This window comes from Nymphaea colorata, chromosome 2 (assembly GCF_008831285.2).
Source record: "Nymphaea colorata isolate Beijing-Zhang1983 chromosome 2, ASM883128v2, whole genome shotgun sequence".
NCBI classification, from domain to species: Eukaryota; Viridiplantae; Streptophyta; class Magnoliopsida; order Nymphaeales; family Nymphaeaceae; genus Nymphaea; species Nymphaea colorata.
The window spans coordinates 13,700,301-13,723,807 of NC_045139.1; the positions used below are offsets into that span (position 1 = coordinate 13,700,301).

At 39.4% G+C, this 23,507-nt stretch overlaps 3 protein-coding genes across 14 annotated transcripts; 2 read left to right on the plus strand and 1 right to left on the minus strand.

Moving 5' to 3' along the window:
* Positions 1-1,240: 1,240 nt before the first annotated feature.
* On the minus strand, positions 1,241-5,634 carry LOC116246731 (protein TIC 20-I, chloroplastic-like). Of its 3 annotated transcripts, XM_031618569.2 has the most exons (4): positions 5,539-5,618; positions 5,350-5,422; positions 2,915-3,148; positions 1,241-2,033 (listed from the first exon to the last, which is right to left on the minus strand). In XM_031618569.2, the coding sequence occupies exons 3-4, from the start codon at positions 3,135-3,137 to the stop codon at positions 1,387-1,389; spliced, it is 870 nt and encodes a 289-aa protein (XP_031474429.1). In that variant the 5' UTR covers positions 3,138-3,148; positions 5,350-5,422; positions 5,539-5,618; the 3' UTR covers positions 1,241-1,386. The 3 variants fall into 3 exon arrangements, with proteins under 3 accessions (XP_031474429.1, XP_031474431.1, XP_031474428.1); XM_031618571.2 differs by lacking the exon at positions 5,350-5,422 and having other exon boundaries at positions 1,241-2,030; positions 5,539-5,634; XM_031618568.2 differs by lacking the exon at positions 5,350-5,422 and having other exon boundaries at positions 5,539-5,634.
* Positions 5,635-6,964: 1,330 nt separating this feature from the next.
* On the plus strand, positions 6,965-14,812 carry LOC116246730 (replication factor C subunit 3). 2 transcript variants are annotated; one of them, XM_031618566.2, is made up of 11 exons: positions 6,965-7,131; positions 7,636-7,746; positions 7,873-7,905; positions 8,107-8,275; positions 8,542-8,723; positions 9,625-9,761; positions 9,885-9,983; positions 11,263-11,332; positions 11,404-11,478; positions 12,368-12,413; positions 13,350-14,349. In XM_031618566.2, exons 1-11 carry the CDS (start codon positions 7,048-7,050, stop codon positions 13,388-13,390), a joined length of 1,047 nt encoding a protein of 348 aa, XP_031474426.1. In that variant the 5' UTR covers positions 6,965-7,047; the 3' UTR covers positions 13,391-14,349. The 2 variants fall into 2 exon arrangements, with proteins under 2 accessions (XP_031474426.1, XP_031474425.1); XM_031618565.2 differs by lacking the exon at positions 13,350-14,349 and adding an exon at positions 14,431-14,812 and having other exon boundaries at positions 6,966-7,131.
* A 781-nt stretch (positions 14,813-15,593) lies between these two features.
* LOC116246732 (uncharacterized) lies at positions 15,594-22,965 on the plus strand. 9 transcript variants are annotated; one of them, XM_031618576.2, is made up of 9 exons: positions 15,594-16,886; positions 17,035-17,126; positions 17,586-17,657; positions 17,834-17,946; positions 18,035-18,090; positions 19,104-19,212; positions 20,390-20,415; positions 22,110-22,258; positions 22,428-22,965. In XM_031618576.2, the coding sequence occupies exons 1-8, from the start codon at positions 16,707-16,709 to the stop codon at positions 22,254-22,256; spliced, it is 795 nt and encodes a 264-aa protein (XP_031474436.1). In that variant the 5' UTR covers positions 15,594-16,706; the 3' UTR covers positions 22,257-22,258; positions 22,428-22,965. The 9 variants fall into 9 exon arrangements, 8 of the variants coding, with proteins under 8 accessions (XP_031474436.1, XP_031474434.1, XP_031474433.1 ...); XR_004170745.2 differs by having other exon boundaries at positions 15,607-16,886; positions 20,395-20,415; XM_031618574.2 differs by lacking the exons at positions 22,110-22,258; positions 22,428-22,965 and having other exon boundaries at positions 15,595-16,207; positions 16,651-16,886; positions 20,390-20,679.
* Positions 22,966-23,507: the final 542 nt, after the last annotated feature.

Consider the following 23,507-nt stretch of genomic DNA (forward strand, 5'->3'; position numbering starts at 1 on the left):
CTTCGGTGCTAATTAAAGTTAGTGCTAGTTTTGTGTCCGCACACTGATAATGGGAAACGGATGCATGGCGTCTGATTAGTACAGATGTTTCACATTCATTGGTAGCTGTCCTATAAAGAAAACGGAGAGATACAAACATAAGCAAACATGAAGATACAAATGGTGTGCTCACTTTCTTAAGAAGTGAAGCTTGAAATATTGCTGTTTATTTGTTAAATCGCTTTTGAGCTTGCTTGATTGGGTGATTGATTTTCAAAATGTCGATAGAATGTATTAGCGATAGTCTCAGAAATTAAAAAGCAACAAAAAACAAAGAACACAAAATTTTTCGATGATGAAGTGGTTTTTTGGCTTTTTTTTTCACGAGTAAACAACCCGTTTACTCAGTGAACAAGCAACATTTTGCACTTAAACTCCTACTATGTACACAGAAACAATCGATAACCCTATTCCGTGAAAGTGGCTCTCCACAAAGGCGATCCAATGTTAAGCCGCAAAGCTACATGTAGATCGCATCCTATATTTGGATCTTAGAGAGTATTGTCCAGCCTCTCTGTAAGAAGAAAACAGATGGGCGGATAGTAAGAACAGGACCCGGATCATCTCCTTGGAAAACGGCAGAAGAAAGAGAAAAAGAAAAAACGCAATTCTATAGAGACCATGTTGGTTCATGAACTCCGTAGAAAGGCGTCATATACTCTATCAACTGCCCAATGAAGTGGGTGACACCGTTTGTTTAACGTTACTGAAAATTAGTTACCACTGCCATCTTATTAAGTTTTTGTTTGAGTTGTATCTCAGATTCACTGGAACTTGCTGACACTGATACTACTAGAAACATAAACGTCCAAAGTGTTGCATGCTTTACTCACCACTTAATGCGTAACTTATGATCTTGCCCATTGGGCTACTTTAGGCTTCATGGTTTCCTTCCGCTCTACTCGTCTGTTTCTTCCTAATTTTTCCTTTCTATCAATATATATCGTTACTTTCATTGCAAAAGTACCTAATGAAGAACGTTTCCGTATTTGAGTCATGGACCTTATATGAATGTTTTGATACAAAGTGCTGTTAGCCATAAGAACTCCAAATCGACAACAACAACAGCAAGCTCTTTTGGCACTCCACTATTTTAAACCACAGTGAGTCCCATAGTAATATCAGATTGACAGTTGAACAAGCTCAGCTAATTTCAGAAAAATTTACTCTTTCAACTGTGAAATCAACGGAAGTTCCAGAGTAAGAGTTAATCAGGCCCATAATATATCCACCGAAAAAAGGAATCAAAATTCAAAAGATTAACCATTCATGTTCATAAACGACTACGAAAAACATTAACTCGAACAGGAACTGAGAAAATACATTTCACTAATCTTAACCTATATCTTAATCATATGGGATCTGGATATATGCAGCATCACAAACGAATGGTATGTCTGCATACATGCCACACAGTGCACACTTGATGCATTCAAGAACAGTGAAGAGGTACCCAAATGCTACTGCTGTCCAAAAATGCATTCCTATCTTTCCCCAATAGAAAGCAAGCGGCATCCACCTGCTGACCATGCCCACCACCTGCAGAGCTATCTCAAGAAGCATTCCCATAACTACATGAAATCGGAAAAAATGAGGCCACTCCTTCCTGCGCACTATGCCAAGATATGCAGCAAAAAAGTAAGCCATCAAGAACCAACTAGGTAGCCTGCCAATGGCACCAAGAAATGGGTATGTGAAAAACTCAAAATCCTCCAAAAAGGGGTGGAGATGATATGCTGTCTCTGCATACATCCATGTCTCATGAAGGGGCATGAGGTATGGAAGACAAGCCAGTGTACGCCACCACCATCTTGGTTTCTTTGTCATAGGTGGATAACGGAACGAGGATGGGACATCCTTTGATGCTTTTGGTGACACAAACATGTTCCTGGTGTGTCTCTTTGGAATGGATGGCATGAACTCAGAAAAGACATTATGATCCCCAACAAGCAATGGCGAGGATGCAGCCGAAATATGTTGACGACAAACTCCTGCTAAAATTGGAAGCACCAATTGTAAGAAAGCCGAACTCAATCTCAGAAGTTCACATGCATCAAAAATAGGACCACAGCCAGCCAACTTATCCTGGGTGTCCAAAGGAAAGATGGTTTCAAGTGAGAGTATTTAAGGAAAAGAGATTCCAAATTAAATCAATATGATTGTTTAGTGGGTTTTATGCAGTAGACAACTCAGTTTGACTAAGAAAGGAACATTTCATGGAGACTAAGAGCATGAAGAATTAATCAATAACCATAATTTTATAAAAAACCTCTTAGCACAGAAGCAGTGTCATATCAAGTTGTGACATTACATGCAGGTTTCGTCGTGTGGGTTGATCTCAGAGGGCGAGAAAATAGTGGCTTCCTAGGTAATAAAAGACAAGGTGAGAAAGTGGCAGCTTCCTCAGTAAGAAAAAAAGGGTGAGCAAATGGTGGATTCCTAGGTCAGAAACAGAGAGACGGAGAGAGAGAGAGTGCAATCCTTGAATCAAGTCAAAAGCCTTGCAAGCCAAAAAAACATACAGGATGAGAGTACTGTTGATATTAAAGTTGTGTGGTAAAAAAACTGTTCGATCCAACTAGCACTCTAGTGGATGAACACTATGTAATCTAGACAAACATTATATAGTGCCAAGTAATCAAGTACTTTACAAGGTTATAAAAGTATAAGGAGAACTTATTGCATGGTAGAAAATGCTAGGTTACACAAAAACTATCAAATGTGTGTAGAAATTTCAGAAAGTTATAGGCATTTGAATCAACCAAAGTCTATTCATTTTCCATTTTTTTACTTCATGGCGCATGCTGCTTCGTCTTGTGAATCAAGTGTTTCAGCAAAGCCACTAGAAAAGAAAGATTTAACCATAGTTATATACCAGTTGGAGGGAACAAATTAAGCTGATTATGTGCTGCCCCCAATCTCCTAACACGTGGAAATGTCATTGCTCCATGCAAGCTCCGCAAGGATGAAAATGTCATTGTCATGGGCAAATGAGATGATCCTGCAATAGTTGGTTTCTGGCTCATGGGAATACTCAGTCTGGTAGTCATTGCCATCCTTTGAGAATTTGAAAAGCCAATGCATCCAGGATGAATCATTAGCCAACTACCTGTTCCAAATTAAGCAAGCCAATACAACTATTACCCGTACTGCAAACAACAATAATAAGTAACAAACTTAACCACGTTTCGATGATAATCACAGGAGATATCCAAAGTTTGCTGTTAGCTTCAGCTACATCCACTTCAATGCTTAATATTCACAAATAAAGCAATTATCAATCCCTTTTCCAACATTAAATTGTATCTCCACACAAAATTTGAATGTGGACTCCTCAAATTATCAGTGCCTTTACCATCAATTCATGTGGACTCTCACTTTATTACCCTATCTGGGTGCTGTGCTGTTATCAACCTCCATGCTAATTATGGAAGAGAATGAACTGGAATGAATCTGGAAGCTTTCAAGGACTTTTGCCAACTTTGATCTAGAAATATATCTAAGTTTCAAATTGTTTCCACCAAGTTATGTCTATAGCTTCCGCACATAGCAATTCAAATGACTGAGCATCCTCATCCAGGTAAAGAATGCAGACGTAGTAGTCATACCAAGGGCGATCCACGTCAGTAAAGAAAAAAAAAAAAGCAACTAATTCTTCCTATACAACCTCGATATGCAAAATACAGTCAATGCCTATTCAAAAGATAATGATGAAAAAAAGGAAAAACTTTTGATTGCACGTTCCATGATCCAACACAGTGTCCTAATACCAAGTTTAGAGGTCTAGCAACAAACAGCAATATATATTTGCTCAGACCAAAAAGATGTTCTATGGGCTAATAAGAAAGGACATCTTCCCCACAATTTCTTCCATTGCTAAGAAGGGGTGCCACAGGTTGAAGATCATCCAGACATTCTTTCTATGATGATCCCGTTTCCTGTGCCCCGTAGAGGGGAAAAATAATTTCATGTTCTTCTTTTATTTCTTACAAGAAAATATTAGGTAAGAGCTTTTCATAAAGGCAGAGTACTTATAAGTGGGTACTGCAGAACATGTAGGAGCTGCTCCTAACAGAAAGATAAAATTCAATGTGGATTATGCTTATCCTACAAGCATGCATTCCTTACCAATTGCCTTATCCTAGGAAATTTATATAAATGAACTGTATAGTAAACTCTAAAGAACACATGAGAGGAATAAGGATCCATATACATCATCTGTTCACCTTATGAGTGTCATTCAGATGATGGTATTTTCGAGATTGCAAAGTTTGAACTACAGCATTAGCATTTTGTTGTTCAGATATCACCTCAGCTGCCTCTACAAACTTTCGATCCATCTAAAGTTCCAAGATGGACAAATATCTCACTTGTGGAACCACCAAATCATTCAAACTAAGGAATTAGACTGCCAATCATATTTTCCTTTTCTAGTCTGTATTGATCGATGGAAAAAGGTTCCATTATTCTCACTTATAGCTCAGTCATGACAATTTCTGAACGAGTCTTTACATAAGAGACAACTAATAATAACCAATAATACTGAAAGGAGAACAAACTTTATTTATACTGCTTCTTCGCTTACGCAGAAAAATAAACCAAGACCAGAGCCCCAGCGGAAGAAGCAAAAACACTTCGATGTTACCACCCTGACCGAACCCCCGACCTACAACCCCACCAAGGATGACGGCCAAACGATTTAAAACGTGACTCGTGACTGCCCATTCCACAACCACAGCCCGCCCGCACGTGGCCCTGCCCTTTGGGTCTGCCAAACCTTGACTTTGCTCGTGAGTAGTCATCCAATTTGCTGGTTAGCCGATAACCCTCATCTTGCACATACCTTGCTAAGTCATAAAGATCATCAAACGAATTAGCAGAAGCATGCACCGCAGCACCAGCACCACAACGCAATACAATTTTCACCCATTTTTTAATTATTCGAAAGCAGCCATTTCATATCAGTAAAGCTAATTAGCCTAATTACCAAGTCATTTACAACCAATAGAAAGACAGCCCCTTGTCCAGAAACGTCCCAAGAAACACAACGCCCACCAGTGAAGGAAAATATATGAAACACCCAACCAGATTCAACCATTTATTAAACCCTACAAGCATTCTGCGGTGCAGCCACAAAAAAAAAATTACAAAACAACCCGGAAACAGATTCATACCGCTAGCTACTTCCTTCAACGCATGCCAATAGAGAATACCATTCATCTTACTGAAGTAGTATTAACAAATGGAAGCTAAAACCAAACCACAGAATAAAGAAAAGCGTACACATACAGAATTGGGCTGACAACAAACCATTTCCAGAGCACTATAAAAGAGAAGAGGCAAGAACACAACGGGGATGGTTTTGGTGCCGGAGAACTTTTTACTGAATATAATAACAAAATAACATTATTCACGAAGGGAAAGTCAGCAGCAAAGAGAACGGAAGAGTCAGAAAAATAACTCATGAGAGAAAGAGAGAGAAAGGGAGAAGAGAGGGACCTATTTTCGTGGCGGGAATCCAATGAACATGATGCGAGAGAGAGAGAGAAGGAGAGAGGCCGGGGGTTGGGGGGGGGGGGGGGGACGCTACGAGAAGATAGAGTGGAGCAATGCTGTATGAAACGTTTTGCAAGCGAGCACCTAATTTTGATAATAATCAGAAGAGCGCTGGTGGGAGGAAAATATTTTTCATTAAAACCCTCGCCTTTTACATGCGTGTTAATATCAAGGAAGCGGCCAACCAAAGTTTCACTTCCCACGCTTTTTCTCTGCAACAAATAATGCCTGTTTTCTATTTGAGAGTTAAAAAGAAAGGATGAGCTAGTGAATTTCTAGTTGCTGGGAGAACCTGGTGTTTGGAAAAGATAACCGTAATCCTTATTGGACAAAGAGTGGTGAAAAGTGAAGACTCAAAATAATATGCAACTATAATAGGGTTAGTAAACCTGCAACTTTCTAGTTAGTTTCAGCTGTAGATATACATGGTGTGTGTCGGTGCTTGAACCAGATCGAACCAGAGCAGGTTATGTATTATTGCCTTCAACACCCCAGAAAGTCCTATGGAACTTCCTTTATGGAGTTCCCCTGCGCTGAATTGTAATGATATGAATCTGATCTGCCCCATATTTCAGGTGGGTTTTAATAGATCCACTAAAGAATACCAACACATAATTTGACTGTTTCTCAACTTCCCAAACCAAGGAGCAACACAACCACATAGACAGAAGAGAAGCAAAGAAGAAAGCAGACAACATTGGCATTATCCAACATGAACGAGGAAGCCCAACGCTTCGACAGCAAGCTCTCTGGTGTTTTGTCACATTCTCCTACACTTCCATTTGTCACTGCTGATGTTAATTGTTAAAGGCACATATTAATCCCTAACACTAAAAGAAAAGGCGTCAGTAAATGCATCGTTCTTCACTAACTCCGTACCATATCGTCACTATTGAGTTAGACTTTAAACGGCACATGGATGAAGTGACTACCCATTTAAAATAGCTTGATAAAAATGAATGCTGCGACAGCCATGCTGATGCAGCCGAGAAAGAAGCCAAATCCCCAACTCCATAACCAAACATATCCAACTCAATGATGATCATAGGGTGGATTCCGTGTAGGAAGAAAATTTTGCTCTAAATAATTGCCAAATACATTCATATTAAAAGGTGAAACATACCTACCCATGGTATGGCATAACATGCACTTTAGTTTAGAAGCGACTAACACCGTTCTTCGGGTGATTTCACGAAATTGTATGCAGTATCTGGAAAATCATAAGCACGACGCCCCTTCCTCAGATTAATGAAGAATCTTTGGTATCTCAATGAAAAAATTAACGTAAAAAACAACCCATAGTTCTTGCAGGAAATCACGAAACTATCCTCCCCAATCGCCACGATAAATTGCGCCGAGTTCCCGCCACAGCAGGTCACTCCTCTCTCTCTCTCTCTCTCTACTGTGCGTTGTGCTCGGTTCTACGCATTCTCAGTGAGGAAGGGTGGCAAAATGTTGTGGGTGGACAAGTACAGACCGAAGACTCTGGACAAGATGACGGTCCACGAGGACATCGCTAAGAACCTCAAGAAATTGGTGTGTTTCTTTATGAAAATTGGTGATCTTCAATTTCTATTATTCTTATTCCTTAATTTGGTTTCCTTAGTCTCGTGTTACCATTCATATGTCTTTGCTATTGCCTGCTGTTTTTGTTCGTTTCTCTTTCCAATTTGACGTCTGAACTGCTGAGGACTTTCGGTTCTTTCACTATCGCCGTCTGTCAAAAAAGAACATAATTTGTTTATTGTGCTTATGTTGCCGATACTGATGGTAATGGTGACACTGATGATAAATCGATGATGATCATGGCCATTATGACGATAATAATCTTCTTAGGTCCTGATTCATTCTAATGTTTATGCTTTTTTTTTTTGGTGTACTGAGTCATCGCGATTAGCATCTCCTTGTGTGGTTTTGGTGAGCGAGCTCTTTACGTTTCATTTCACTTTGACTATTGTTCTGTTTGAAAGCCCATCGTATTTAGGGCTCTTTTTATTTCGTTCCGTCTGTCAATTTTTGTTGTCATTTTGAACCGCGCAGGTTTCGGAGCATGATTGCCCACATCTCCTTTTTTATGGACCTTCTGGTTCTGGGAAGAAAACCCTAATCATGGCTCTCCTTAGACAAATGTTCGGTCCTGGAGCTGAGAAGGTAATTCGACTAGTTCCTTTATTTTTCCCCCGTATTGTTACCAGTTTGGTACATTTGCTTATACCTCTTTTTTTCTCCGTCATCTTGTTTTGTTCCCTTTTTTATTTTTTATTTTTACGGAGGCAGGTGAAATTGGAGAACAAGATATGGAAGATAGAGGTAAGGTTTATAAGTTCGTTACTTCAGATGAACTTTGGTTCTGTCCCCTTTCTTATGTGCTATTGTTTCAGTCATTACTTGAACTGTTGAACATTGTGATGCCAACTTCACTGTCAAACTTGTGTTATCTTAAAGTTCTCATCAACCAGAAGATTGCTTCAATGTTGATTGGAATTGTGCTTGGGTTTGGGCTTTATGCAGACTGGAAGCAGAACCATTGATCTAGAGATAACTACATTATCCAGTACCCACCATGTGGAAATGACCCCAAGTGATGTGGGCTTCCAGGACAGGTACATTGTCCAAGAGGTCATCAAGGAGATGGCCAAGAGCAGACCCATTGAAACAAAAGGGAAAAAGGGGTTTAAAGGTAGGACCTCAATTTGTGTACAATTTCTTAAGACAGATTAAGTCTGCATCATTGTTTTGTTGCATGGGTTGGTCGACCTTGCCACAAATTTGATAAAGTTTCAGCTATCTTTCACTTACTTCTTTTGTGGTTGTGGTAAAATTTGGTATATATCGTCTTTCCATGTTGTGATTCAAGCTTGTACTGGTATCTCCTCGATAGAGGATAGTTTAGTTTATTTCAAAGATCCTCCTGCATAAGCTTAGATATTATGTGTACAATGTCAGTTCTCGTGCTCAACGAAGTTGATAAATTATCTAAAGAAGCTCAACATTCATTGCGGAGAACCATGGAGAAATACAGTGCATCCTGTCGGTTGATATTGTGCTGCAACAGTGCTTCTAAAGTGACTGAAGCGGTTCGATCTCGGTGCCTAAATATACGGGTTAATGCCCCATCCATAGAGCAGGTAAAATGCATTTCAAACATCTGGAATTTGTTGTTTTGGCATGATTGTTGGTACATCATTCCCATTGGATCTCGTACCTCTTGGGTGTGCGTGCATATGGCTGAACGCCAATTTGTTACTGTTTCTTTGAAAAGATTATAGTGGTAAATGCAATAAGCCGCCCGGAAACTGGCCCAAATGCTTAGTCTCTTAGTACCTAACCTTCTCTCAAGTCAGCTTCAGAGGTGGAAGAATCCACCTCCTTTAAATCACATGTTTTCATGTGTGTGGAGCCCAGGTTTGAAGTGTAAAAGCTGGATCTAATACCAACTGTAACACCAGCTGACCAAACTGATCTAAGTGCTTGGCTTCAAAAATGTCATCCTGCCGTTTTGACTAGCTTCCATTCATGCTATTAAAAGGCCAGAAATTAGGCAAACTAAAAGCATGGGAGATGAGAACAACACTTATGCACATCTCAAGGGTTTTCAGTCTCATCATTATAGATCTACTCTTAGTCTTTGTGGTCACAATTCTACTACTTTAGTTTAAGGCACAAGCTGTGTGTGGGACCCTATGTCTAAGTGTCGAACTTGGTTCTAACAACAATGTAATAACTTTGCCTGAAACTGATTTTGTGGTTGTCTTCAGTTCCTGCTGTGGAAAGGTTTGGAATCAAGACAATATGGGATCAACATTTATGAACTCTTAAAGGGCTATCAATCTCATAATATAGGACGATTGTTAGTCTATTACATTGGTGTCAAACATAAATGCTTACAAACCTTTAGTTATTGACATGGTCATAGCCTCATATGTGCCAATACCTATGAAGTTCGAAGCTTTCAAGATTCCATTATGTGGGTATTGATTCTAAAGCCAAACCTTCTGAACTCTAAAGGATTCTAGTTTTATTCTGCAGATTGCTGGGGTTCTGGAGTTCATTGGAAAGAAAGAAGGCTTGCAACTACCTGTAGGATTTGCCATGCGAGTAGCCGCTCATTCAAATCGGAGTCTGCGAAGAGCAATATTATCTTTTGAGACTTGCCGAGTGCAACAGTAAGTTTCATGCAAGTCAAAGCTCATGTCCTTGTTGACTGTCATATCAAAGTGCGTTAGTTCCTCCTGGAGATGGTATTTTCTATCTTGGACTTTTTTGCCATGTTGACAATTCCTTTCTAGGTATCCTTTTACGGAAAATCAAGTAGTGCAGACTATGGACTGGGAGCAGTATGTTTCTGAGATAGCTTCTGATATAGTGAACGAGCAGAGTCCTAAACGGTAATCACTGCAGTGGAGATTTCTTTCTACGTTAGGTTGTACTGCAATGAATATTTCAATTTGGTTCATGCTTGCACAGTCTTAATGTTGCATTCTTTCTGATATTTTAATCTTTTGACAGTTTTAAGTAAAATCATTTCATATTTTGTTTGCTCCTGCTTGTGCTCATGTTCTGATACAATTATTTCTGCTAGGACAGGTGGGCAAAACCATATATCTCTATCGTATAGTTTGTATCGTTGTCAATGAAGAAAGAACATTTCAATGTTCTTCCAGTACCTCAGTTGAATTGCTCCCCTGCAGTAATTTTGAGGTGCTTACTTTGAGGACTGCAAACAGCTTGATAGGACCTTGTACACCATGTGTGTGTCGAATTCACTCGATGTACACATGAACACATTGAACTTATATGTAGCCATCCTATTAATCATGCTAGGTAGACATGGTGAAACAATGATAACCTTTCATTAGCATGCTCGCATTTGTTTGCATCACTTGCACAGTAATTTGCTTTTCCTAGTCCAATAGATTGTATCATAAAAAATTCCAGGATTAAGGAAACAGGTAATATTAATATTATATACAATCCTAAATAAAATTTGTCTAATCTTGAACAATCTGCATAATTGTCCGCTCTTTGAGATCCTTGATCTGAGCTCGACAGAGGTGTGAGGGATTCAACAAGCTCCACTGAAAGGAGCGGACCTCACCCATCCGTCTTTGCAAAAAGCACGCACTCACGAAGCACTGCTACCTCCACTCTACTCTTGACTCAGATTATATATCCAAAAGGTCCGCTCTCAGACATTCCATACCTGCCTAGCTGCGGCATTGTTATCAGAAGTGAATTCTTTCTGAGTAGATGCCCGTTGAGGGTAATAAGGCATTGCTTTTATTTTTTTAATTTGATTCTGTATGTGTAGATGCACTGTATCATGAATTTGTTGGGCTGAAGTATATTCTCAGTGCAATCCTCTCAAGGCTTGATAATAAGCGTGTACAATTGAGCCATGAGATGTGTAAAGGATCCTGATTTTCTGTTTTTTCCTTCATTGATGCACGAAATTCACACATGCACTCATCTACTTACTGGAAGATATTGATATGCTGATATGGTTAATAGGGAGGGTTCTTTTTGTCTTATTAAGGGATCTTTTCTTGAGGAGAAAGTTTTGCTTCTAATTGATTCGTATGACTTTGTGCTTGTAGTTATCCCCTCTTCTTCTGCTAACAGCTGGTAACTTCCTCATTTGTAACCGCTGCTTGTACCTTCTTGCAGACTCTTTTTAGTTCGAGGGAAATTGTATGAACTGCTTGTGAATTGTATTCCTCCTGAGGTTATTTTGAAGGTAGAAAGATTGATAATAGTAATATTAGATGTGACGTGCATGATCCAACTCATGTTCTCAATAATTTGCAGAGATTGTTGTATGAACTGATGAAGAAATTGGATTCTGAACTGAAGCATGAGATTTGCCATTGGGCTGCGTATTATGTAAGTCTTGCACCATGAATGCTCTGTGTGTGCTGCATTTGTCCATCTGTTCTTTCTTTCCCGGGTTATTTTCAACATCTACCAATTCTCGTGTACCCATAACTCAACCTGCTTAAGCTGCTTATAGTACTTCATTCAGAGATGTATATTTCATCTGTTGGCTAGACATGACTGCCTGTGGTTTCAATTACCATTTTCCATAATTTGGGAATTGTAAATCTTATCCTTCAGTGACAGTGATGATGATTGATGAGAGAATGATAGGGTACTGCTTTTGAAGTTTTCTCCTGCAACATTTTGATGTACTCAAAAGCTATTAATAGGACTTTTAGCTCCTCATATGTGATCATGCTGCCTATTTTCGTAATTAGTAAACGGTTTTGATTGTTCACTCTCCCAGCATGGTTGAATTCCTTGTTCATGTCAAATTCTTGTTTAATCTTCAGTACTTGTTTCCCATGGAGGTGGAAGCAAATGCAGTATGATTTGGCTCCTTTAAAGAAGAATACATGGTTATGAGACTTTTACAGATGTGAACATAAGGATTGCTGAACCTAGCTGGCTAATGTCAACGCCTTTGAAATACTTCCACATGGCTGTCCTTGCTGATCAACAATTGTAAAGGCTAGAACATGTGTGGAACTTTGAAGGGCCTGGATGGTGGCCTATTTCTTCTTTTATGAGAGAGCAGCGAAGTGAAGCTGTTAAGGTCTTGTTTGCTTATGCACTGATTTAAAACGAGTACATGCATAACCTATTTGTTCTTCTCAAACATGCATCCTTATCGATGTTGTAATTCTTAGGAGCACCTTTTGGTGTATTTGTCTGGTTAAGCTTATTATTTTTATTTTCTGGATCCATTTAATTCTGTTTGACATGTATGGTTCAGGAGCACAAGATGCAGCTTGGACAGAAGGCCATATTTCACATTGAAGGTGCACATCTCAGTAAATTTTTTTGATAATTAACTTAATAAGAATGCATTGCATAGTGCAGAAAAAGCAGTTTTTCTCCTCTCTTTTTTCATAAGAAATCAGAAATCTGTCATTCTGAAACTTTATCGTGGTTACTTGGAGACACTATATCTTGTGAAAGCTTTCTGCATAAGACATGGTGAAAGTTATGTTCATTGAGTAAAATAAAAGAAATCGAGAGTTAAGCTTAAAGAACTTCTTGCTGTACTCTGTCGTCGTGCTGGAGCAAGCAGTCCTGTTGAAGGGTTGTGCATAAGAACTTTCAATATTTTAATCATTAGGTTGGATTATGATCTAACTACAGTTGAAGAAAAATACAATTGGAATTCAAGTTCTGTATGTCAACTGGATAGTACAATACCTGATCTAGATCTGATTCTTTTGTATTGAAAACCTGCAAGGAATAATATTTTGAAGAAGCAGTCACAAAATTCATCGGTTGTGAATAGAGAGACAAGAGGCAGAAAAGGGCCAATAATTCATTGCCCAAATCTACCAAATGTCAAATCTGAAGTACAACCTCCATCACATGCAGAGCATGATTTCTTCAAATGATATATTATGGTTGCTGAATGATAGTTTCAACTTCAAGTACTGATTGGGGTTCTTTAGGTTGTTGATACATAGTCAAATTATATTGGAAAAGACTGGCGTAATACTGCATGTCAAAGTGCAGTCTTTTTTTTTCATAATCTTTAATGGAGTCCTCTTTTTCCAGCAAAATATGATGTCAGCATGACTATGTACGCTAGCATGCCCTTATGAAAGTTGATAATGTTAATTACTCTATTGGGTGATATAAAAGCTGTTATACATAGACATGTTGCACAATGAAACATCACATTGTATTTTGTGATGCATGTTGATTTACAGTGCATTTTCCTTTTCCTTCCATAGTTTCCGGTGGGGTTTTCTGGGCATACAATGGATCTCAATGAAGATGATTATCCTGCTCTTTTCTGTAAGCTTGCAAACTCCATGATGCAGATACACCTAGGCCCTAGGTAGTGCTAACCACCAAGGGTTCTCACTTGTCAACCTAAGTCAAGTAATTCAGAAAATTGTCTTATGTAATGATGCAGCTTTACGTTCCTACCTACCTCGAATTTTGGATTTGAACCATGGTTATCTTCAGTGTTGTTTTTGAATGGAAACTGTGACAGGTGATAACTCAGGTGAAGTGAACTACTAGTGTGGTCAGACTCTGGAGTTAGGAAGACGTTATCGATTGATAGTTGCCAAATTTCTGAAAAGTACATGGGACATGCCACTCTTTCGCAAACTTCACTTATGGATAATACAAAGAAGACACTGTGGGAGTGAATTTAGGCCGTCATCTTCTTTGAGTGGAAGATGCTCCTCTATTGTCTTAGAAAATTGCTGAATTGGAGAATGAAAAAGGAGTGTATAGTAGGTATTTATGCAGTCAAACATGGTGGAAATGGTCCTAGGATGTGATTGTAAAAGCAGGAAACCCCTCAGCACCTAATCACTCAGGTTAAGCCGATAGATGAACCGTGTGATGTTTGTGGAGAAATATTCATGTTAAAATGTCAAAGTGCCTGATCACCACCTAAGAGCTTCCGGCTGCAAATGAGTTATTGTTTGGTCCTTTTCTGATATGTTATCTCGTACTGATTATGGCACTTGTTAATTTAATTAGGCATTGTACGTCTGCACTTCCCCACTACCTGAGCCGACGCAGGCTGGTAACTGGATGCAATTTTTTCTCTTATAGCCTTACAACTGTAGAATGTTTTGTATAGCACGGACATCTAATAATGTTGTCACCCATAGTTGTGTCTATCAGTTAAATGAGTGTAGATGTTGGATTCTATCTGTTTAGAGACATTAGACCATAACTTTCCAATGGAGTGGCTAGACCTCGTTTTTTTTGTACGTGAACAGTGATAATTGTCACCACAATGAGGTGTCATGCCCAATAATGTTGTTGAGCTTATATTTTTGAATCTTGCAGCTTTCGTGGCGAAGTTTATGAGCATATACAAGCAGTTCCTAATTGCAACATTTGGCTGATATTCTGAAGATGTTCGGCTGATACCTTGAAGATGAATTACTGTTTATCTTCACCAAAGTGGTTAAAAAGTTTGTACCTGAATGTGTTGGATTTAGGCTTTGCGTTCAGACTCTTTATCTTCCTGTTACCTGTGTGTGTGTGTGAATTGCTTTTCTTTCTGAATGGCGTTTCAATTGATCCGTCCAAATTAGTATAGAAAATATGAAGTTATATCCAAAATTTTAAACATGTAATAATAATTGGGTAGATGTAAAAGTTGGCTATCTATTGAACTTGGTACAAATAGCCATATAAAATATCCGTATTTTATTTTTAATTGGAATTGAATTGGTATTTTCTTACAGGATTCAAGTACTTGAAGGCGAAGTTGGGGTCTAATATTCTGATTACCATCGTAACCATTTACATCCGCGGTGTTAATAAATGATGTTACAATTGCTTTTGAGTTTCAAACACTTACATCCGCGGTGTTAATAAATGATGCTACAGTTGCTTTGAGTTTCATTACTGTGCGAGCTTCTGGACGATGGCTGGTCAAAGGCAAACACCAGATTGCCACGTTAATTCTCACAATCTCGATTGAAAACATCACCCAACAAAGAAACAATTAAATAATGTCCTCTCAGTGCTGAAAAAAAAAATGCCAACTTGACCAAAAAATGTCATAATCCAAAACACTCACAAATCAAAAGAGGCAAAGGAAATAAAATTTAACTTCCAAAAGACAGCAATCGATTAGAAAATAGTTCTGCTTGCACTGGGGACTGCCCCTATACAAGGGGTCCGCACTGCAGACGCCTATTCCAACGCCGCTGCAACCCTGCTCTCTTTTGGTCGGCTGACCGCTCATTATCAAAGAAGGGGCTGCTGCAAGGGAGGGTACCTGGTCGTAGCAGGATCTCATATGCAGCACACAGGAGAAAGGGGGAAGACGAGGAGAACGTGAAGACTTCGTGTGATCGTGGTTGAGACGTTTCATTTCCTTTTCAATTCCTTCCATTTTAAAGGGATTGAATTTACATTATATTCTTTCTTTCTTTTTCTTCCTTTCTAATTAATTAATCAGCGAAACAACCCCTTTCTTTTCCTCCAACCAAATAGGGCGTATGCGTATAATGCACAAAGCACAGATTCACACTCAAACGATGCTCGTCCGAACGTGGTGTGGTGCTAAAATAGCATGCCCTCCATCCGAACCAAGTCCCCAGGGTGCGCCGTTGTTGAAGCCGTATTCGCATCGATGCAACGCAGGTGTGAGTGCGACCCAGACTCACACTCGTTGTTGAAGCCGCATTCGCATCGATGCAACGCAGGTGTGAGTGCGACCCAGACTCACACTCGTTCTTGAAGCCTCATTCGCATCGATGCGACGCAGGTGTGAGTGCGACCTAGACTCACACTCAATGAAGTCAAAAGTGAGTCGGATGCAGCTGACGCACCTGACTAATTGCAGACTCTGAATCGAATTTGGTCCATGAATCAAAAGCGAGTGTGTCTATTTCGGTTCATTTTTGGGTTTTTTTTTTTAATAAAATGGACAGGACACGACTCGGGACCTCGCCCTTTGCCGCTGCGTTCTCTCTCTCTCCTCCGATCGTCTCTTCCACGGGCTCCGTCCGGCGACGGGCGTCCGCCCCCACCCCCCATGAACCATCGGCGGCATCCCTTTTCACAAATAATGAGCTTCTGCTACGTGAAAGCCACACATTTTGCAACAGTAATGTTCATTAGCTCTTAAAATGTGTTAATGAAAACCGGCACTTGCTTGATGGTTACTTGAGAGTTGAGAAACATATAGTGTTAAATTGCTAATGCAGGGTGACAGTGTCATCATTGCTCTTCTTCTCCTGGTTTCAGTTATGCTACATTGAGAAACATTGTCGAGCATCCTCTCTGCTGTTTCTTATTTCTTTTGTTTTATATTGATGAAGTGAATATTTATTCCCTTACTGGATGTCATTATGAGTCTATGAAACTATGCAGGAAATTTAGTATTATGAATCTGGTTGTGTAATGTGTACTTGTATTATTCGAGTGCATGTGCATTAATTTTTTTGAGATGTGCAACGCCGGCACCTGCACCGCACCACACATCTTGGTGACATTGCATCCGGATCTTCACCTGAGCTTGGTTCGTAAACCCTAAACACAGCTCCGCAGGGCCTCTCCTATTCCCTCTCCTGCCAACAGACAAGAGGTTGAGTTTGGTGTGAACGATGGTGTGGAGAATGGACGAAGCCGATAGAGAGGGGGTGAGTCAAGTGAATGCTGAGGAAGAGGAAGCGTCCTCCAGCGGGTACAGGTTGGTTCCTTGGCAGAGCTGGGAAGAGTGGAACGTGATCAGAGAAAAACTCCTATCTTCCTCTCCAGAGTCCGTTCGAGTCGCGCTCAACAGGGTAACTACATGTTTTTCTTCCTTTTTGAATTTTCTTTTCATTTTAAGTATCGAAATGGTGAACCAAATCTACTCTCTCTCTCTGCTTCAAAAGGCTCTCAGTTTTGGTGCTTGAACTTCTTTATCCTTTTCTTTTCTTGGTTTATCAGATTAAGGCATGGGAAAGTCGCGGCTGCCTACCGATTCCGGTGGCAATTACGGCTGAAATGGTTGAGGCACGGCTAACTGATCCGTATTTCAGGTTGGCAATCTGTGCGCTTTGTGATTGTGATCTTATTTTAGTTGAAGGGTATCCTTATTGGTGGCGTTGGCGGACGTACACAACGCTGTAATCTTATCTTGGCTAATGAATAACCATTGTTCTCTTTGGTGGACGAAGAGACCAATTATTAGCAGATTGCTACATTTTACATTTCTAAGTCTAGTGAAATCTTCAATATTTTATAAGCGATGATGTAGATGTATTATTGTTCAAGTTTTCAATGATACAGATTATAGATTTTGGAGGAACATACATGTGTTTTATCTGTAAAAATGTTGCGACATGTCATTTCTGCTCAGTCACACACGCACACACACACACACACACAAAGCACAACTTATTTTTCATTTGCTGCTGTCCGTGTTGTTTGAATCAGGTATTTTCGTTTTCTTGCTTCATGATTGCTATGACTTATCTGATCATTGCTTTGTGACATAGAAAGGATGTGCCGAGCAGTGGGTTAAATTCAGAAAAGATGCTTTCCTTGTTATACTCAATGGCAATCATGAGGTACCCATCCGATTTTTTTGCGACCAACTCCCCAGAGTATAGCTTACTTTAACTATTTTATCTGATTATGTGGAAGTCAATCATGTTGTAGCTTTTGATAGTTGAATTTCTTAGATTATACACCTTGCTTCTTGTATAATTAATATATCGGTGGTAAAACTTTTTGGTTCATGAAGGCTTGTAAATGGCTTTGTTGATCAGTCGCTAGATGGTACGAAGAAAAGGATGTCTATTGCAAAGGCTGCTGAAAAAATTGGGCTGCCAAGAATGCTAATTGATATACGACATGGTATGGTTCTTCCTTAGTTTTGCAGATTGTATGCTTAGATATGAAAATATTAATTATACCTTTCATGCTTAAATTGGTGATTCAACAGAATCTTCACATCGTGGACTTCCATCACTTCAGTTGCTCCGTTTGGCTATTGATAAGGTATAACTTGTTATTTATGGGGTTTTCACAGTGCTAATTATCCATGTGACCCATTAGTGGAAAATTGAACAAATGCATGTTATGGAATCACGTTATTTCTTTTGTCAATATATTTTCCTAAATACGGAAGTGGCATTGGTATGTAAAAGTTAGCTAGGTTCAAGATTCAATGTAGTGTGCTATCCAGCTACAAACAACTCAGTTATGTTTCCTCTCAAGCATGCACATCTGCATATATGCACATACATGTGACATCTATGTGTCTGTTATGTGCATGTCTGGTGGGTCTGCGCTTTTGTGTGTGCATGCAGTACATGCATGTCCCCTAAGAAGTATATTTTGATCCTCATTCCTCAGAATTTACATGTCTTTGCTTTGTTGGAAAAGTTACCATGAATAGTAAGTTACTAACTGTTGAATGAGGTGGAATTATGTTTATTAGAGTTGGGTTTTGGTTATTGCTGATCATTTTATCTCTCTTTTATTCTGGTCGTTGGTGCTGAACTATGTGGTTTTGTGATCCTGCTCTGACACTTGTCCCAAATACAATTGTTGTTACATGCTCTATTTAGCTAAGAATATCCAGAGTCCCAAACACTCTAAATTGTCTAGTCTGACAGCTCTTTTTGGCAGCAGCAGAGCCATAAATTTTTAGATAAGGGGCATTAATTCAAATTGACCCTGTAGATAGATAGCAAAACGATTAAGGGGCACCATATATAAATAAGTAAATGCTTGAGGGCACCATATATACAAATATGCAAATGTTTGGGGCAACCAATATGTAAATAAAGAAATTTTGTGGGACTGGCTCCGCCCCTGCCTTTGGTATTAACCCCTCAATACTCCACTTGAATTTACTTTCATTTTTAACCTTCCCGATACAAATGGGCACACACTTCTATTTGGGAAATGTGGTTTTGGCAAAATGGAGATCATCATTATATTTCAGCACCTCTTCAGTCTTTATGAAAATGAAAAAAAAAAAACAGTGCTGATCTTGGATATTGCAGGCTCTGAATTGGCTCCAGGATTACTATTGGGAACGTCAGTTGAAAGCAATGCTTGACATTTTCAAGGGCATCAATTCTTCATTGTGTAAGATGGCTCAGTGCATGAAAGGTAGTTAAACCTTGTCTTCTAATTTGCAATTAAAATTCAAAGGAAGTGTCTTTTGCAGACATTTTCCAACTACCCAGGGTTTAATTATTGCTACTTAATGATGAAAAGAATTGTGCCTTTCCCGTTTCATTATCTAAGATACTTCTTGTAGATGTTTAATTATCTGGACATTCTCTTCTAAGTTGTCAAAGTTGCGAGTGGGATAAAAGTTGTTATATACAGGACTACGTTTTCAAGTTCATTACCGTCCTTAGGCTTCACCAGTCCTAAGGTGGAGAAGATGTTTGTAAAAAGAAAAGATGGAAAAAGAAAAGGGGGAGAGAGAAAAAGTTGGTGGCTATGTCACATGGGTACTTCTAAATGGCTGCTGCACCCGTGTCGACACTGGTGCTGGTGCTTCTCCTACATAGCACATCCGTTTCGGTCAACCGAACCAGGCTAAAATTGATCATTTTAAATGTTCAAATAACTAAACTATCTCTAATACAAAAAGTTTATATCTCAAGGCTACTAAGCAGTTAAATAACTCTATGACAAATGATTTATATACATATATACACACACGTATATATACATCCTCACATGTATATATACATCCTCACTGCACCCACAATTTTTTTTGAAAATTGCCATATCCACACCCGCACCTTGCACCCCATGTGACGGCAGTCAGAGAGAAAAGGAGTTGCAAAAACAATCCAAAAATGAGACTGGTTGAGCCTATATATATGGGTTAGAGATTAGTCGGCTGACCAAAAACTTGACCAACTAATTAGTAATTTGACTAGTCTGACCAATTAGTTGCTGCTTGACAACCCAGGTCAGTCGACAACTGACTAGGCAGACTAGTCAGGATTTTGACTACAAATTTTCTGTTATATATCAACAGATGCTGTAACGTCTAGAGAATTTACTTGTATTGCATTAGTTTAGAAGTACTCGTATATTCTTGTGGCATTCTAGTGCACTTCATTCTTTTGTTGTGTGATAGTTACTGAAGGCATCATGCTAAATGATTCTTCATTCACTTTTTCTTCAGAATGTCATTCTCTTTTCCTACTTATGATTACGTTGATGTGATTGAGGTTGTAGGCACTTGTTCAGAACTGAATTTCTTGAAGATACTGACTGCAGAGCTTTTCCCATTTTGTTTGTCTATTGTCTGTTTTGCATGAAGTGAAGAAGGTCAAAGTGAAGAAAGAGGTAAATAAGGGATCAAGGAGCATTATTCTTGCGTACTCCTCATATTCCATGGAAGTAGCAACTTTGTTATTGGAGAAATGCTTGTCCTGTAAATTTAGTCTTTCTGATAGCAGCAAGTTTATATCCACGGTGGTGCCCACGGAAGATGACATGCTTTATTTGGCTGACTTGGATTCATGGAAACTTGTCATAAAAAAGTTATCTCGTTAAAGGATTGATTTACTGCTAGTAATGTTCAAGGCAGCTATGGATAAGATTGACACCTTTTTGTCTCTAAACATTGAAAATGGTAATACTCCAAATCATTTCATAACATTTTATTTCGAACTTCTGCTGTTAACTTGTAGGGTTAAATATGGAATTCATCATGCCTGAACAAAAATTGCTAGCAAGAATCCAAGTTTCCTTCTGAAGGAGATGCTGTAATATACTCAAAAGTCTTAAACAAAAAAATAGCTATACAGAATCTGGCAAAATGGAAGGATAAACGATCTTTTCAAATATACAGAGTGGAAGTCCATACTAATTGATCTTGTCAGATTTGGTTGGGAAAGGTTACTTAACTAAGTTGATCAGGAGACTAACACAGATGGGGCAATCAAACCAAACTGTGGTAGAGATTGACAAGGAGTTAGGGTCTGAAACAGACGATGCATCCATTAATGAAGCAGTGAAGCTGGATATGCTGAAAAAGTATCGACTAGAGGGTAAAGTTAATGTTGTCCACAAAGAAGATGTAGTATGGACAGTGGCCAAGTCATGGAGACCCTGCCCAATTGGCATGTTACCATCTTTGGGCTCTGCTGGAAGGCTGCCTATGCTCGATAAAGCCAGTAAGGTCCCTGAATGTCCAGAAACAATCGGGACAAGCTGTAAACGGCATGCGTGCCATGAACTGCAAGACCTGGGCCTCCGCAGCAACAAGAAGAGAGAAAGTAGGGAAAGTCGCTTATCCGAGACCTTGGTAGAGTTTGAAACAGATGAATTTGTGCATGATGAATCACAGCTGCATGAAAGTAAAATGACGACTGAAGGTGGCTCTCCACAGGAAAGTTTTTTGCCCCTTAAGGGCAAACTGCTAATTGATGGATATCTGCAGCATTGTGGACCCGACATCTTGCACGCTATTCAGTCTAAGGTGGGCATCTTTGATAGTTTATCGTGAACCGTGCCTCACCTTGATTGCTTAGGATCTTCTTACAAATTCATGGTAAGCTGGAAGTCATATTGGCACGAGAATCCTGGTAACTAGATATAACAGTAGCTGACTTTTCACCCATCTGTCCCCCTTTGACGTAAAATTTTGTCAAGTTTTTTTCATATTCTTTCTTCAATCTTTTGTCCCTTGACGTTTCTGTAACTGATTTTATTTAAGATCACGAAGGTTGTGCTTGTGGATATGCTAGTGTTTTCGTCCTTTCATGGTTGTTGGATGTCTGCGATCATTCCTCATTCATTTATTACTACAATCATGAGAATGCATGTAAAATCAACTGAAAACCATGTAGTTTATGATTTATAATGTTCTGTCTGTGATGATGCAATATGACCTGACGTTAATTGCAATTCATATGGGTCATTAGCATAGCATGAGAATTGTACAGTCTGCATTTACATTCTCCGAAGACTGAGGGAACTGCTCAAAGCCACACCTTTTTTTACAGTGCTAACTGAATTGGCAGTAATATGTACAGAGAATAGCAACAGTGGATGGAACAGAATCTTCATCCAAGATGATAGGTAATCTATGCTTCCGCGAGGTCAGGCTGCTACGCCCAGAGTACGAATTCCATGTCTCTCCATGTGACCAGAATCAACCAGCCTCTTCAACGTATTCCTAATGGTAGGAAACGATCTGGTTGCCAGGGAGAGGATGCCAGTTTACTGCAATTGAAACAAGCTATTATGACTTTGGAAAAATCTTTTTGGCTACCTCTTACCCTCCGTCATGATTGTATTTTTGAAGTGTGATCTTCTTGAAAGTAGAAAGCATAATGTACAGAACTTGACAGGCTGGTTCTGCATCAACAAGTAATGAGCCAGGCTGGAATCTGCTGAAGATGATGCATGACAATCTCCCAACTGCATCTGCCGGCGTATGCATTGCACACAGTCCCTTTTATGTAAAATTCTTGCTTTACTTCCATCCTGACTGTGCCTGCCTCAAGGGGCATAGCGTAGCTGGTTGAGCTAGGGGCCTGTACTAAGGCAGGTCTCTAGTTCGATTCTCGTGGGTGTTATGTTCCTGTGTCTTAAGGCGGTAGGGCGCGACATATAAGCTGAAGGGTGCACCGTTGCTATCGCTGACACCGACGCAGCTCAGGACCCCGGAGGCAGGGGGAATGGGGGGGCCTTCGGGCCTTTTTCGGGCGGTGGGATTAATACCCCTTGCTCACCCGGACTGTGCCTGCTGATTTGTCTCCAATGTCTTTTTGTGTAGAACGTAACAGGTTCATGTTATTTTATTTTTTCCATTTGTTATACAAAGAACTTGACTGTAACCAAATGTGCCCAAGAATCAATCACATAAGGCTTCCTTTCTGGTCTCTCTGGAATGATGGTTAATGAGATTATCGAATATGAAAACCTAGTTTAGTTCATAATCAGATCATGGAAACTAGTAGGCGTATGTCTTAAATAAGCACATTTTTACCAAGATTCTATTAGTTGGACAGCAAGCTGCCCCTTTATGTGGGTTGTAAATTTACGTATAATCATGCAAATGATGTTCTTTCTTTCAGGAAAGTGAAAAAGTGTTGGGCTCATCTTAGCAGCAATTGAATTTCCCGCCGGTGATTCTCTGTGATGCGCTGACTGATTTGAAGTCTACCACTTTCCTTTATTATTGCTAGATCGCTATAAGAGGCAAAGCTTAGAAACTGTCGTCACTTGCAGGCATCAGAAAAGCAACAACTTTGTCATTTCCCCAAGTCTTTGGACCAAATGACAATTCGATTTGTCCAGTTGATAGTAACTACTTCCATGAATAATGAAACTCTCTCTCTGGAGTCACTACTTGTGAATGTATTTATAGTGTCAAAAATTCGCAGAGGTGCATACCAATGAGTAGTAATATGTATAATCAATTTGTT

Excerpts from the sequence above, each read along its gene's own strand:
- LOC116246731 (XM_031618568.2), bottom strand. The coding sequence starts at position 3,137 with ATGATTCATCCTGGATGCATTGGCTTTTCAAATTCTCAAAGGATGGCA. Across the intron at positions 2,034-2,914 it reads TAATTTGTTCCCTCCAACTG|CAGGAGTTTGTCGTCAACAT; the intron begins GTATATAACTAT and ends TTCCAATTTTAG.
- LOC116246732 (XM_031618574.2), top strand. The coding sequence starts at position 16,707 with ATGGTGTGGAGAATGGACGAAGCCGATAGAGAGGGGGTGAGTCAAGTG. Across the intron at positions 17,658-17,833 it reads TACTCAATGGCAATCATGAG|GCTTGTAAATGGCTTTGTTG; the intron begins GTACCCATCCGA and ends TGGTTCATGAAG. Across the intron at positions 19,213-20,389 it reads GATGGCTCAGTGCATGAAAG|TGAAGAAGGTCAAAGTGAAG; the intron begins GTAGTTAAACCT and ends TTTTGCATGAAG.
- LOC116246730 (XM_031618565.2), top strand. The coding sequence starts at position 7,048 with ATGTTGTGGGTGGACAAGTACAGACCGAAGACTCTGGACAAGATGACG. Across the intron at positions 8,276-8,541 it reads AGGGAAAAAGGGGTTTAAAG|TTCTCGTGCTCAACGAAGTT; the intron begins GTAGGACCTCAA and ends GTACAATGTCAG. Across the intron at positions 11,479-12,367 it reads GCCATTGGGCTGCGTATTAT|GAGCACAAGATGCAGCTTGG; the intron begins GTAAGTCTTGCA and ends TGTATGGTTCAG.